Here is a 14,150-nt window from a genome sequence, read left to right as displayed (position 1 = left end):
CACTTTCCCCGGCTTTAGCTTGGGGTCAAGCACTCCGTGTCAATCGTTGAATCTACGAACCGCCCGTCATGTCTGAGGGTCGCCCGTCGCTGAAGCTCACCTTCGGCAAGAAAAAGGCGCCAGAGGAACCACCCAAGAAACCAGCTCCCCCTCCACCATCAGAAACCCCTCAACGCAAGCTCACACTGAAAATCGCACGCAAGCCAACCACGGAAGGAGAACCAGAGAAAGCAAAGAAGAAAAAGCCATCAAAAAAGCGACCAGCCGATGAGCCCGCCGTCAGCGAGCCTTCTGCATCCCGGCCCCCGCCAGAACAACCAGCAGGACCCAAACGTTTGAAGTTAACCCCTTCCAAGAAACCCGGTGTGCAGTCGATTCGAATTAAGAATAAGGGTCTGGTTCCCAATCGACCAGTTGGTGTTGGATACGACTCTGAAGCGTCGGATACGGAAATCGATCCCTCTATAGAGGAAGGGTTTATCCTACGTATGCTTCCTGGGGAAGAATGCGAATATCTACGACGTGCCATCGCCGAGAGGCGATTTGATCGCTCAGAGTTCTCGTTCAAACCGCTTACCCGCGAAGGACGACGTGCAGTTTTTAGAGTTCGAGACAAGCAATTTGCTGCGGCTTTGGTGGATTTGCCATGTATCATTGAAGGTATGAAGAGTTGGGATCGTCGTGGATGGTACAAGTCGGGGGATATCTGTCAGATGCTGTTGGTGCTGGGCCCGGTTGCGAACGAGAAAGAAGCTCTGGAGTACCCGCTCCCTCCCGAGGTCGAACGCGGCGATGATAAGACTCTGCAGTATGCTCATGGTCTGACACCGCCTTTGCAGTGGGTGCGCAGGCGGCGGTTCCGTGAGCGAGTTAGTACTCGGACGATTGAACAGGTAGAAAAAGCTGTGGAGGATTTAATAGCACAGGATGAAGCCGCTGTGGGCATCCCTCGTTACGAGTTGGTCGATAGCGCGTCGCTGAACCGGGCTGAGGGTCTGGTGCAAAGTGGAGAATACGACGAATACGATGACGAGCAGGACGCAGAAGGTGAATGGGACATGGGGATGGAAGAGGCGCCTGGTATCTTCGAAGACTTCGAGGACGCACTTGCTGCGGAAATGGAGGCTGCTCTGGCTGCCGATGATAATGCAGCTCCTCCCGCTCCGGCTGCGACTCCCGTGGACAGTGGGGTTTACCAAGCCGGCACGCCTATGGCAACGAAGCCGTCCACACCTGCCGCGGAATCGTCGGGCGACGAGAGTGACGAGTCTGATGGAGACGAACGCGGCGCGGCTGAAGATGGTCTGGATGAGGAGCAGCTGGAGCAGCGGCAACAAATGCAACAGCAACGCGAAGAAATTGCGGAATTAGAAGCGCTTATCCGAACGGAGACCGCCAAATGGGAGAAGATGCAAAACCAAATTTTGAAGAATAAGCTTGCCAGACGCATTCAGGAATTGAAGAAGGATCTATCTCTGAAGAAAGTGTCTATCGGAGAAGGCGACGAGGACGCTTGATCTTGTTACGTTTGACTCATACGCTTCTCTTGGATTGTTGAAACTTGATACCCCGGATATATTAGTGTTGCAAAATTGAATGAGTTCGTTTACGACTGTCTATTTCTTTCTCATATTCTACCCATCTCATCTGTTATTGCATTTGGGTGGGGGCTGAAATGGTTACCCTATACATCTCTACTTAATTAATTGCAAATCTATGTCCCGTGACTAGTGCTTAGCCCTAGATAAAATATGGTGAGTCACTTGTCATCCCACATAAATAGACCAACTTTCGCTTTCTACCTGTATCACTTGCAACCTTAACAGTGGCTGAGAACATGGCAGCATCTAATCAAGAACAAGACATCAATCCTTGGTCCGTCGAAGGCGCCCGGGATGAGAACGGCGATGTCGCCTCGATTGACTACGAAGCTATCTCCCAGTATGTTTGCCCCCAGCGCATCGTTTGCAATATACTAACCGCCGCAGAAAATGGAACACATCCATTATAGACCAGAAACTCCTCGAGCGCTTCGAACAGGTGACTGGGCACAAGCCGCACCGTTGGCTCCGACGCGGCCTGTTCTTCAGCCACCGTGACTTCGACCGAATCCTGAACCTTTACGAACGCGGCGAGCCCTTCTTCCTCTACACCGGTCGTGGCCCAAGCACTGGCAGTCTACACCTGGGACATACGATTCCTCTGCAATTCACAAAGTGGCTTCAAGACGTCTTCGACGTACCTCTAGTATTCATGCTCACGGACGACGAGAAGGCCCTGTTCAAAGACAATCTCACGTTCGAAGAAACAATGGAATACGCCAAAGAGAATGCCCGAGACATCATTGCTATCGGGTTTGACAAGAAGAAGACCTTTATTTACAGCGATCTCAAGTACCTCAGCAACCACTTTCTGATGAACGCGTGGGAGTTCTCGAAGCTCGTGACTTTCAACCAAGTCCGTGGCGCATTCGGCTTCAACGAAAGGTATTACTGCAAGCTAGACTTTACCTATCTATTTTTGGTTTGAATTAAGCTAATAGTGAAATAAAACAGCACCAACATCGGCCGTATCTTCTTCCCCTCGGTTCAATGCGTAGCCGCCTTCGCGACGTCCTACCCAGAAATTTGGACGGATGATCCACAACCAACCCGTACCCAGTCCATCGCCAACATCCCCTGCCTGATTCCCATGGGCATCGACCAGGATCCCTACTTCCGCTTACTACGGGATAACGCGCATAAGATGCGCTTCCCGTCGCCGAAGCCGGCGCTCATCCATTCCAAATTCCTCACTGCGCTGCAGGGTCCCGGGGGAAAGATGTCCTCGTCGAACCCTAACTCCGCTATCTTTATGTCTGACACTCCGAAGCAGATCAAAACGAAGATTAACAAGTATGCGTTCAGTGGCGGGCAGGTTAGCGTCGATGATCATCGTCGTCTGGGCGGAAATCCGGATGTGGATGTTTCGTATATCTATCTGACGTATTTCGAGGAGGACGATGCGAAGCTCGAGGAGGTTTATAAGAGCTACAAGAGTGGTTCTCTTTTGACGGGTGAGTTGAAGAAGATGGCCATTGAGGCTTTGCAGGAGTATGTGCGTCTGTTTCAGGAGAGAAGGGGGCTGGTTACTGATGAGGTTCTGGAGGAGTATATGCAGCCGAGGAAGTTGGTTTGGGAGGGGAATCAGAAGCCCGTTAAAGAGAGTTTCTGACTGTATGGTTGGAAATTGAATTCTTCCAGAGGAATAGAAAGCCAACTACTATCTAGAATGTCTACAGACGCTGTCCAGCCGCAGTCCACAAACACCAATAGTTCCGGTATACACAGGCAGAGTGTATCAAATCTACAGTACACCCCGTTCAACAAGCCCCTCCAAGAGCCATAACATGACATAAACACAATCAATCACCTAACAACCGCACTCCCCGTCCCCTCCCCAACAGCCCTCCCAACATCAACCTCCCCCTCCCTCTCCAACTTCCTCCTCCAAGCCCTATCCCTCTCAGAACCACCCTCCACCCCCTCCGGCTCCGCAGGTGATTGTCCCACCCTCTCCCCAAGCATCCGATCATGCTCCTCCCTTTTCCTCCCCAACTCCCTCAATTCCCCACCATCCCCAGCAGAAGCAGAAGCAGGACATCCCGGCCCCAACGCACTCCCCACAGGCCCCGCATGAGCCCCCGCCTGTTCACGAGCACGGGTACTCTTCCCCTCAACCCTTGCCGCGATATCCCCCTCAGCTGGTTGCTGCTCTACCCCGTATTCCGTGTCCACGTTGGCCGCGGAGTGGAGGTCGCGTGGTTGCTGTTTGCGTTGGGTATGCTCCGAGAGAGCGTCACTGTTGGAAGGTCTGGATTGCGGACCGCGGGTTATGGTTGGTACGTTGTCGCCGTGGTGGCGGGTGCGTTGTTCTTGCTGTTGGTCTTGTTCTAGAGGGGTTTGTGATATGAGGTTTTGGGGTTGAGTGTAGGTGGTGGCTTTTGGGGGTTGGGGTTGGGTGGACATTTTTGGGGAGGTTTTTCTATGATAGCTAGAGTAAAGATATGTGTGTAGATTTGAGGTTTACTTGTTAGTGTTGAATGGATACTGGGGGAAATTGGATGAGGGTTGAAGTGGTTATATTGATGCTTGATGTGGATGTGACGTCATGGGTAGATAGCTGGATTTGGATGAATTAGGGCTTGGTTTTGTAGTGTCAGATCATAGATGGTTAGATTCACAAGTAAGGTGGATCTGTCTTGGGGAAAGCTTGATTGGATTAAGAGTTTTAGTTCCTATAAGTACTTCTATTAATTAACTGTTTTAGGTGGTTGAATACGAAGATTCGTATCTCATTTATTCTCGGAAAGAAAACTGCTACTGCAACTACTCTAACTACTCCTTCTAAAGTAGACATATAGAGATTCTACGAGATATAACAAAGAAAGATGGAAACCCCAGCTTGTAACAATGCATTCCGTCGCATATATTGCTATAAAATATCTCTTACATTAATCCCAGACAGGCAGACAAATGGCATATCATTTGGCAGTAACGGCTGGCGGCAGGACAAGTTGATGTTTGTCGATAATGACATCCCACAACGGAGACAATTGCCCATGGGGCAATTTATCATCCTCTTTAATCACTCTAATATCATGGAAGAAGCCTCCATCGCTGGCTGAGCCAGAATTCAAGGCCCGTGGGATGGTAACAAGATCCGGGAAGTTGAAAAAGGCCACAATCGATACTTTGACCTGGTCTTTATTTGTCGTCACATCATGGAAGGTAGGCGGGTAGTGTCCCTGCGACCAGCGATAGAGGGTAGAGCCTCCCATCATGATAGTACCATTGTATCCGGGATATCGAACGGTGCCATCAAGATCGTATACGCGCAACCCGTCACCGTTGGTAATCAGGGCTGACAGGAGATTGCCATCCGGATGAAGTCCAATGCCACCGGGGTTCCCGGCATGGGCTGTGTATTTGATGATGCGGTACCGCACCGTGCAACGCTGAATCATGTCTTTGTCGATACCGACTGCAGCGCTTGTTGTCACTAACGCACTGTCGAGCACATTCTTGAGATATACCATGGACTGGCGAACGGACGGATCCTGCAACGCTTGGAGACCCGCCAGACCGTCGTGAAGGTCGCCATCGAAGGCAGCAATGGCTTTCTCCGTGTCCAGAAAGGGGTGGGAAATCCCCTCACTCGCAAACCAGCATGACTTGCGCCAGACTACTTTCTTATCTGTGCCCTCGTAGGAGAGAGCGGGATCGAGCTCTCCTAGGTATCGGTCCAGGTCATCCATGGCGCCAAAGACTTTTCTTTTCTGCTCGCTCGGCCACTCAAGCACATATTCTTTACCGGTCTGGAAGGTCGATCGGATGGCGTTGAGACGATCCGCTGTTACCTCAGCGATTTCATAAGGGGCACCCTGGCGTAGAGTAGTGATCAGATTTAGGTCAATCTCTGCGGGCAGACTAATCGCCACTAGATCCTGGGTACGAGCTGCAATGGTGCTGGCGGTTTCAGACTCATAAGCATCGGCTGAAATAAATGCAATCGAGTGGGAGGCAGAGGCCAATGCTCCTCGAAATTCGTCCAATGATGCATTTCTGGGATATTCAAAGTCGTCGAACCGGGCATGCGCAACCACGTGAACAAAGCAAAGAGTAGGCAACTGAGACGCGATCGACTCAATCAATGTGCAGAAGAACTCCAAGGGTTGTTGCTGGCTTTCCACATTGGAAAATGGAACAAGCCGAATTCCCACCTGGTCCGTGGGGACAAGGGTTGCTACCGCGGAAATGACTTTGAGGATTGTAGCGACAGCAGTGCTTGGATCGCTAGTTTCATCGAGAATCTTTTGTAGCATGGGCCCCCCTGATATATGTTCGTTTTAGCTGTGCTGATGGTGAGTCGGAGGGGAAAAGTAAAGAAAACTCACCAATATTTATTTCCACTCCGTCATAGCCTAGATCGATCTTTTTACTTGCGGAATAGGCAAGGTTCTGCGACAAGCTATCGATGGGTGATCCGTCATCGCAAACTATACAAGCCGTAGTTAATATTGGTGCTAATGTGCGCCAACATCGAATGACTATATACCTTGTGCAAAGACGATACTGTCGTTCAAAGCGTGCAGTCGATCGATGACACGCTTCTGTGCTTTATTAGGAAGTGTAGAGCATGCAGGAGGTACGAGGACTAAACCGCCGTCGGGGTTCAGCTTTTCGACTATTTCAAGGCGTTAGCGTATCAAGCAATGCAAGGTCGGAGCAGACGAATTCTGGAGCCTACAGTAATTTTCAAGCTCGACATGTGACCATTCTGAGAGAATTGGATCAAAGACCACACGGTGTTTGAGCTGAAAGGCTCCTAAAGCGGTTGCGTTGAATAAGGTCATGGTTGTGTAGGTGATGGTGGAAGAAGAAAGCTAAGCAGCTGCGGCGGAAAGAGGAGCAAAGGAGCCTTCTTATAGCCTGCCCTGATGCCCTAGTCCTCAGCTGTCAACCTTCAGCTGCAACATCATGTTGCGCCACATTTCTTGAATTTACGCTAATCTGACAGATAAATAAAAATATGTCTCTGTGGAGCCTGATCGCCTTTTTACTCGTACTACTTGAGCCGAGTTTAGACTTTGTGGTGGGAAAATAGAATCGGTATTTGTATGTACATGAATTTCTAGAAAAACAACCAGGATGGTGAAAGACAGACAGACAATAAAAATATGGCTCAATCATGCTAATTCACTCAGAACACTGTTTAGGTTATCCATCGTTAAGACCCGCACCTGAATATTTCCTTTCATCGCCAGGTCTGCTAGACGGGTGCTGTGATGTCGTAGGTCCGCCGCCAACTGCTCCTTGGAAGGTGCCTGCGTCGTCTCAGGAACCCCATACCGCAGGATCCAGATCTTCTTGTCTGGCAATTATCAGTGAGTTTCAGACTTCATCATCGCAGGCTCTGGTCTTACCACTTTGTAAGCTTAATTCCCACTCCCATCGATGGATATCATCGGCATTGGTGAAGCGATCCCAATCCCCCGGGGCTGCCAGAATGATGACTTTTGGTATACATAGGAAGATGTCGGAAATTTGCCGTACTACTTGATCGGAGGTCGTGTCCCGTCTCATCTCCCACTGATCCAACCAAACTCGTCGCCTGTTTTTCTCCATCATCTCTGCAACAAGGCGCGCCATAATGCGGCCACGCTCGAACACCCCATCCGGCGAAGTCCATCGGTAGAAGATGATAGAGTCATATGTGTGAGAAACAAGACGGTTGGACTTGATGGTCGTTGTAGTGGGCCCCCAAGGGTTGTAGAGAGGACGCAGTTCTTCTTGTTCAATCATAGTGTATACTGTGTGGCTGTCGAAGATGTTCAGAGGCACTTTTAACAGCGGATTGAGTCGGCCATTAATTGGCAGCTGAGCCTGTCTGTCAGCTTTTCAACAGGGATCTTCATGAAGATTGCTAATCCTTGGCCAATAGGTACGAAGCCATGTAACTCTATTTCCGCTAAAAATCGACCGGATTGAACTTTTTCAATCTGTGCACGCGATGGTAGGATGTCTGACCAGTCCTAACAGAGGCATCCTGAAGGGTATAGCGTGTGTAGGAATTCCTCCTTACGCATTTGCCCCAACGCACCTATGGGCCCAGCAGATCACCATCTGTGGCAGGGCCGTATTCAAAGTTGAGAGAAGCTACAGGTAGAGTCTACAGCTCATGATGGGCCACTGAAAATGGAATGTTCTCGCGTGCTACTCGATCTCGGCTGAGTCCGATCGTCACGCTCAGCCGCGCCACATCCACAGACTACTGATGCATTTTCAGCTCTCCTCACGAACTTTAGGCGAGGACTACTCCACAGGGATCTTTCCGCGGTAGTAGATCCACCGTCGATCTGTTGACTTGCCAGAGTCATCACCAATTGGGGTTGGGCTCCACTTCAGCTCGGATGCAAGTCCCCTAGCGCGAAGCTACCAAGGTGAAAAATTTACAGGATATGGAACTAATCTGGACCCCGCATACGTACTACTCAGGGATAGGAATTTTCCAGCCATTTTGAATACAGAGAACCCCGGTTCGTTGCAACCCGATTAGTTAGGAGGCGCATGGTTGGCTCTTCTCCTTTCAACACAACGAGGGTTTTCAACCCACACCGACTTTTTGAATGCGTTTCTTGGATTTCAAAATAGAATTTTGAGTAGAGCCAACCTAGCTGAACGAAAGAGCTCACTTTTAACTTCAATTTCTATGACTTTTGCCTACCTTTGGGATCCTCTATAACCAAGTAAACAGATTAGAAATAAGCCGCCCCAGTTACCTACCAGTGTAGAAACTCCTCCCAAGACCAAGTCTGAATAAAAAAAGAAAAGAAAACTAGCAGAACGTCATCATTTTTTATGAAATTTGGCATTTGAACCCATCCCAGACATGCGTGCCGGACCCAGTTCAATATGGAGACGATCACAATGAATCCGCAGGTGGAGTCTAGACTCAGCTACAGCGTATTCCCCTACCAATCCATTTCCGCGTTCTTACTCCGTATACCCCGGCTTCTAACCTCTTCTATTGGTTCATAATTTGACAGTGTGTCTTCTGGATCACGACTGATTATGGCGGTGTGTCCCTTTCACTTCAATCCGATGGTGTACAATTACTTTCTCAGGTATATATGGAAGATCGTTAGTGCTGGCTACCTGTTCCTACAATCCAGGTACCAATATATCCTATGAGTAGTATCTCTATTATATTCTCTATTAAATGAGCAACTTCACCTAGACCGGCAGGGCTACCTCATAAATCCCTCAACTGATTCTTTGAGCTTCCAGTGATCTCGATCCCTAATGCAGCAAGGGTTTCTGAACATAATCGACTAGGGCACGTAATGCATGTGACTGACCGATAATATAGTGTTAATATGCTTGATATAGGTAGGGACCTGGTTATTGGCTTTCGATTTTGTGGGCTGATTCAAAGCACGACCAAAAGCCAATTGGGGTCTTTAGTTGAGTAGACAATGCTCACAGATTTCTTAGCGTTGTACTTTTGCTGGTAAGTAGTATATACACTTGACTGGGAGGAACCACTTTATAATAGATATAAAAGTATGTGGAATAGTATGATCGGATCAGAATTCTAGAATTCTAGAAGACAGCTAAAGTATGTACATACAGAGCCCACTATAAAAGACCACGCTCCACTACATCTGAATTGTATTCTAGAATTGGAAGGCTCTTGTTTAGTGCCCTGTCAGATCTTATCGGTTTAGCGTGAAAGCCATAAAGTGTAATACGAAGTTCCTTATCTCATATATTCCCAGAACCTAAAAATGAGGGGACAAAACTACACAACGACACCTACTAAACCAACCCAATATCTCTAAACACCGATCCCCTCAAAAAACTCCTCAAGGAACCGATTCACCTCCTCCCTCGCCTCCAACTGAACCCAATGCCCCTCCGTCGAAACCCTCCTCACCACCAAATCGCCAGCACATACAGCCCTCATCCCCTCTTCTAGACCGGGCATCTCCAACTCCGACTTCTTCGGACAAGTTAAGAGAACCGGCATAGATAGCGCAGGGGTAATTTGTGATTCTTTCTCATCTTCCAGGTTAATATTTGAGACCAGAGCCCGGTACCAATTCAGTGCTGAATCGTGGTTACCGACTAGGAGTTTTTGGTGGGTTTTCAATTCCTGGAGTTTTGTTAATTCTGTTTCTTGGGACATTAGATGCTTGTGGGGAGAGGTACTTACTTCTTCAGTGATGTAGGGAGCTAATGGGGCTCGGTTATCGGATAGAAGCCATTGCTCTATTGCTCCTGTTGGGCAGAGGTGCGAGATCCATAGTGAGGGTGAGTGGGGGTAGAAGAGGGTGAAGAATGAATCAGCCTATCATCATTTATTAGCTTACAGTCCTTCCTCTCATACAGGTCATCAGCCCTGATACTATGTAAAACCAGTACCAGTACCAAAACCAAGAGAAAAAAGAAAGCAAAGAAAAGAAAGGAAGAAAAACCTACAAACCGATCAAGTAATACTCCACTCCCCTTCCCAGCAAAAAACCCCACATACCCAAACCTCTCAAACCCCAATATATCCCTCGTAACCCTATTAACCATATCCAAATCAAATCTCTCCCCAGGCCTCATATACGGAACATCCAAAAACACACACGACAGCAACCTCTCCGGAAAGTAATCCGCCAATCGAGACAAAAGCGTGCATCCTGTATCATGTCCCACGGCGTGGACTTTATCGATCCCCTCAGCGTCCAGGATGGAGATTATCTCCGCGGCCATGGATTTGCTTTTATATGCGGCGAGGTTAGTGGGTTTGCTTGTGCCGCCATAGCCGAGGAGGTCCGGGGCGATGACCCCGTAGCCGAGCGATGAGAGGTAGGGTATTTGGTGACGCCAGTCGTAGGATGTTGAGGGGAAGCCATGCAGGAGGAGGATTGTTGGTTTGGGGTTGTTTCTGTTTTCTTGGGGGGATGGGGGGTAGTGGGTGTAGGTGTATTTGTGTTGGGTTTTTGGGGGAGTGTGGGTTTTAGTGGACATTTCTTTTTCTTCTCTTTTTCTGGACTTTCTTATTTCTTGGGGCTTTGGGGGATTTACTTCTGGTTCTGTATTGGTTGTTGTTTGGAGTTATGAATGATTCTAATTCTTGTGGTTGTCGGATCTATATAAATAGGGTTGCGCCTGTCAGCGGAGAGTTTCGGAGACTTGGCGTTACGCTACGGGGAGTGTGTTATGATTAGGTTTGGGAATTCTAGGATTCTGAAGTTTATTTTTGCTGCGACTTTGCTGTACGATATACCTAGTTAGTTAATACTTTGAGTCAATTAGAGGAAGCTAAGCACATACGGTTGAGGGAATAAACCTGGGCACTGGGTTCGCGATGTGTGCTAGGCCCGTTTCATGCCCTGTCGGATCTTAGAGACATGCCATGAAGGACGAAAGGTGTAATATCTAGGTTATTCTGAGTCTCCTATTTGTTTCAAGGATAAATTATGAAACTTGCAGCAGAAGTGAGGTTTCTCTGGAGATGATATTAGGGCTAGTAGGATGCTATTAGCAACGCATTTCTCTATAATGCTTGATTACAATCAAAAGTCATCAATTGCGGGGATAGCTCAGTTGGGAGAGCGTTAGACTGAAGTTTACTTCGATCAGATAGCCCTTATGGGTATCTAAAGGTCGCCGGTTCGATCCCGGCTCACCGCAATTCTTTTTCACCTTTTTGACCGTGAAGGTCTTTTTAGCTTCTTTTCTAATCATTTTTTTGCGCATGTTGTATACCTAACTGAAACTACAATATATCTTGTTGTGTACATCTACAGTCTGTACTTTGTATCATGGTGATAAGGGTCTTGGGGATTAAATACTCCTCCAAGATAGTGTCAGTCGATAGATAGTATGCCCTGTGGTATCATCTTTAACTACACTTTTCAGGACGTTGAAGTCTCCGACATCTGGCAAAATTGTATAAAATAATAAAAAATCAGATCAAATCCCTCGTATAAATAGGCTCTAGGTGATCATATCAATCATGTCTACCACATCGCTGGCGGCATAATTCTAGACGTACAACACGACATCGTCTGGTATAAGATGTCGCGCGTGACCGTAAGATTATTGGTCTACTGTTGAATGTTCAGTTTCTCAGCGGACTGAGAGATCTCCGACACTCCGTCGGCGGAAGCAGCCTCCTTCTCCTTCTGCTCCTTCTTCTTCTCCTTCTTGGCCAATTTCTCAGCCTTCTTAGCGGCCTTCTTCTTGGCTTCTTCCTCCTTGACCTTCTTGGCCTCCTCGTCACCGAACATGTCACGCCACTCGTTGGCCTTCTCAGGCTTAATGTTGCTGAACAGGTACTTGGCCTTGCCAATCTCGTGGTTGGGCTTGACGGTGTCGGCGTTCCAGCGATCAGGGATCTGGATAGCCTCGGTACGGAGGATCTCGTTGATGCTGGCGGCGGTTTCGGGCATGTAGGGGGCGAGGAGGGCGGACAGGAGGTGGATGAGGTTGAGGGCGAGGCCGATCACAGCGGCGCACTTGGCCGGTTCATTCTCGGCGAGCTTGTTATCGAGGCTGTTGGACTGGAGGAACAGGTTACCCTTCTGGGAGATGGTGAGGACGGTGTCAATGGCGGCACGGATCTTGACGGCATCGAGTTGCTGGATGTACTGGGTGAGAAGTTCGTTGACTTCCTCCTTCCAGGCGTCGAAGGCAGGCTCAGTGTAGGCGGTGTAGTCGGGAACGATGTTGTCGTAGTTCTTGGAGTTAACGAACTTCACAACACGGCTGACGAAGTTACCCAAGTTCTTGAGGAGAATGTTGTTGTTTGAGCTGATAAAGAGATCCCAGTTGAACTCGCTGTCGCCAGTTTCGGGACGGTGAGAGAGCAGGTAGTAACGCCATACGTCGGCGGGAATGCCAGTCTTCTTGGCCGAGTCTCCGAACACACCGATGCCGCGAGACTTGGAGAACTTGCCGCCCTCATAAGTCAAGTATTCAGTGGTAGAGAGGTGGTGGACCTTGAGCCACTTCTCCCGAGTACCGATTTCAGTACCGGGGAACATAACGGAGTGGTAGGCAACGTTATCCTTTCCAATGAATTGGTAAAGCTCGACATCCTCCGGGTTGCGCCACCACTTCTCCCACTGGTCGGTGTAGTTTGCGGTGATAGAAACATAACCAATGCAAGCATCGAACCAAGAGTAGATGACCTTCTCCTCGTAGCCGGGCAGAGGCACCTGAGTACCCCACTTAATATCTCTAGTAATGCTGCGCTCTTGCAATCCCTTCGTCAACCAGGATGAGGTGATGTCCTTTCCGTTCTGTGACCATCCTCCCTTCGCCGAAGACTCGTCGAAGAATGCCTGGATCTCGGGTTGTAACTTGTCCAACTTCAGGAAGATATGTTTCGTATCCCTCTTCACGGGGGTGGCACCGTCGAGCTTGCAGCGAGGCTTGATAAGATCCAATGGGTCCAGAAGCTGACCGCACAGGTCGCATTGATCACCATAGGCATCGATATACTTGCAGTGTGGGCATTCACCCTGGATAAAGCGGTCTGCCAAGAACGACTTGTGCTCCTCACAGTATAATTGTGTTGTTACGTGCTCCGACAAGAAGCCATTATCGTGAAGCTTAAGGAAGATATCCTGGGTGATCTTAGTCTGAAGCTCGGTGGTTGTGCGGCCGAAGATATCAAAGCTGATGTTGAACCATTTGTAAACTTCAGCATGGAGGGCATAATATTTGTCGCAAAGTTCCTTGGTGGTCATGTTTTCTTGGATGGCTCTCGCTTCGGACGTCGTGCCGTACTCATCGGTACCTGAGGGACCGGGACAGTTAGCATGGCAGTGGCAGAGGAAAGGTTTGATAGTGTTCGCGGGATAGTATAGAGGACTTACCGCAGACATAGAGGGTGTTGGCACCACGGCCACGACCATATCTGGCAAAGACATCAGCCGACAGAGTCGAACCTATCAAATTGCCCAGATGAGGAACATTGTTCACGTATGGCAGAGCGCTAGTGACGAGGAAATTGCGCTTCCCGGATTCGGGGAGAATGGGTTTATTTTGTTCCGTCATGTTTCCAGCCGATCGAAGGACGTAATGCTCTCAATGGTGAGTGGGCTTTGGTGTCCTCAAGGTAGTCAGGGGAAGACTGGGGTTGGCAGAAATTCGGGTTAGTGGGAGGAGAAAGCCAAAGTAGTGTGCGGGAAAGAAAGATAAGCACTTTCAAACATCCAAAGTTCTTTTGCCCCGCAAAGGCAGATGACTCATGGAATTTATCGAAGAAACCCCTCCATTGACTATGGCTGACTCAGCATGTTTGCTATAGTTACGCCCTACAAATGATCAGTCTATCCCATACTCGGGGTACAATGTCTTCTACTTAGGTAATTTGAATTGTATTAAATTAATCATAGATAACATTGTGTTAAACGACTTACATTACTCTCTTAGTTAAAATCCTCATCACTTCGTATCTGCGGCCGTTCAATGCCGTCTCGGCACTGGAGATATCCATACAGAGACTACACTCCTGCAAACCCCCAGCAATGATAGGAGCATCCTAGAGGCCCACACGGGGCACACGGCTGCATGGTTCGTGCTAAGAGTGCTATTAAGGTACCCTGT

The 14,150-nt window shown here is 48.7% G+C and overlaps 7 protein-coding genes and 1 non-coding gene across 8 annotated transcripts; 3 read left to right on the top strand and 5 right to left on the bottom strand.

Annotated features, from left to right (window-relative positions):
- Positions 1–68: 68 nt before the first annotated feature.
- AO090012000400 (transcription initiation factor TFIID subunit 7 family protein) lies at positions 69–1,517 on the top strand (the record flags this gene model as incomplete). Its single annotated transcript, XM_001727370.1, has 1 exon — positions 69–1,517. One exon carries the CDS (start codon positions 69–71, stop codon positions 1,515–1,517), a length of 1,449 nt encoding a protein of 482 aa, XP_001727422.1.
- A 320-nt stretch (positions 1,518–1,837) lies between these two features.
- AO090012000399 (uncharacterized protein) lies at positions 1,838–3,213 on the top strand (the record flags this gene model as incomplete). Its single annotated transcript, XM_001727369.1, has 3 exons — positions 1,838–1,941; positions 1,989–2,486; positions 2,556–3,213. 3 exons carry the CDS (start codon positions 1,838–1,840, stop codon positions 3,211–3,213), a joined length of 1,260 nt encoding a protein of 419 aa, XP_001727421.1.
- Positions 3,214–3,407: 194 nt separating this feature from the next.
- On the bottom strand, positions 3,408–4,007 carry AO090012000398 (uncharacterized protein; the record flags this gene model as incomplete). The annotated part of the gene is made up of 1 exon (XM_001727368.1): positions 3,408–4,007. One exon carries the CDS (start codon positions 4,005–4,007, stop codon positions 3,408–3,410), a length of 600 nt encoding a protein of 199 aa, XP_001727420.1.
- A 515-nt stretch (positions 4,008–4,522) lies between these two features.
- Positions 4,523–6,394, bottom strand: AO090012000397 (uncharacterized protein; the record flags this gene model as incomplete). Its single annotated transcript, XM_001727367.1, has 4 exons — positions 4,523–5,871; positions 5,936–6,037; positions 6,097–6,225; positions 6,289–6,394. The coding sequence occupies 4 exons, from the start codon at positions 6,392–6,394 to the stop codon at positions 4,523–4,525; spliced, it is 1,686 nt and encodes a 561-aa protein (XP_001727419.1).
- Positions 6,395–6,727: 333 nt separating this feature from the next.
- On the bottom strand, positions 6,728–7,343 carry AO090012000396 (uncharacterized protein; the record flags this gene model as incomplete). Its single annotated transcript, XM_001727366.1, has 2 exons — positions 6,728–6,912; positions 6,965–7,343. The coding sequence occupies 2 exons, from the start codon at positions 7,341–7,343 to the stop codon at positions 6,728–6,730; spliced, it is 564 nt and encodes a 187-aa protein (XP_001727418.1).
- A 2,035-nt stretch (positions 7,344–9,378) lies between these two features.
- Positions 9,379–10,559, bottom strand: AO090012000395 (alpha/beta fold hydrolase; the record flags this gene model as incomplete). The annotated part of the gene is made up of 3 exons (XM_001727365.1): positions 9,379–9,696; positions 9,757–9,891; positions 10,023–10,559. 3 exons carry the CDS (start codon positions 10,557–10,559, stop codon positions 9,379–9,381), a joined length of 990 nt encoding a protein of 329 aa, XP_001727417.1.
- Positions 10,560–11,123: 564 nt separating this feature from the next.
- Positions 11,124–11,225, top strand: AO090012t00010. The gene has a single exon. It is a non-coding gene; the product is annotated as a tRNA-Phe (tRNA).
- Positions 11,226–11,641: 416 nt separating this feature from the next.
- AO090012000394 (methionine--tRNA ligase MES1) lies at positions 11,642–13,598 on the bottom strand (the record flags this gene model as incomplete). The annotated part of the gene is made up of 2 exons (XM_001727364.3): positions 11,642–13,338; positions 13,418–13,598. The coding sequence occupies 2 exons, from the start codon at positions 13,596–13,598 to the stop codon at positions 11,642–11,644; spliced, it is 1,878 nt and encodes a 625-aa protein (XP_001727416.1).
- Between the last annotated feature and the right edge of the window lie 552 nt (positions 13,599–14,150).

This window comes from Aspergillus oryzae, chromosome 4 (assembly GCF_000184455.2).
Source record: "Aspergillus oryzae RIB40 DNA, chromosome 4".
Lineage (NCBI taxonomy): Eukaryota > Fungi > Ascomycota > Eurotiomycetes > Eurotiales > Aspergillaceae > Aspergillus > Aspergillus oryzae.
Note: the sequence above shows the minus strand (reverse complement) of the source record. Positions and strands in the feature narration are given on the sequence as shown.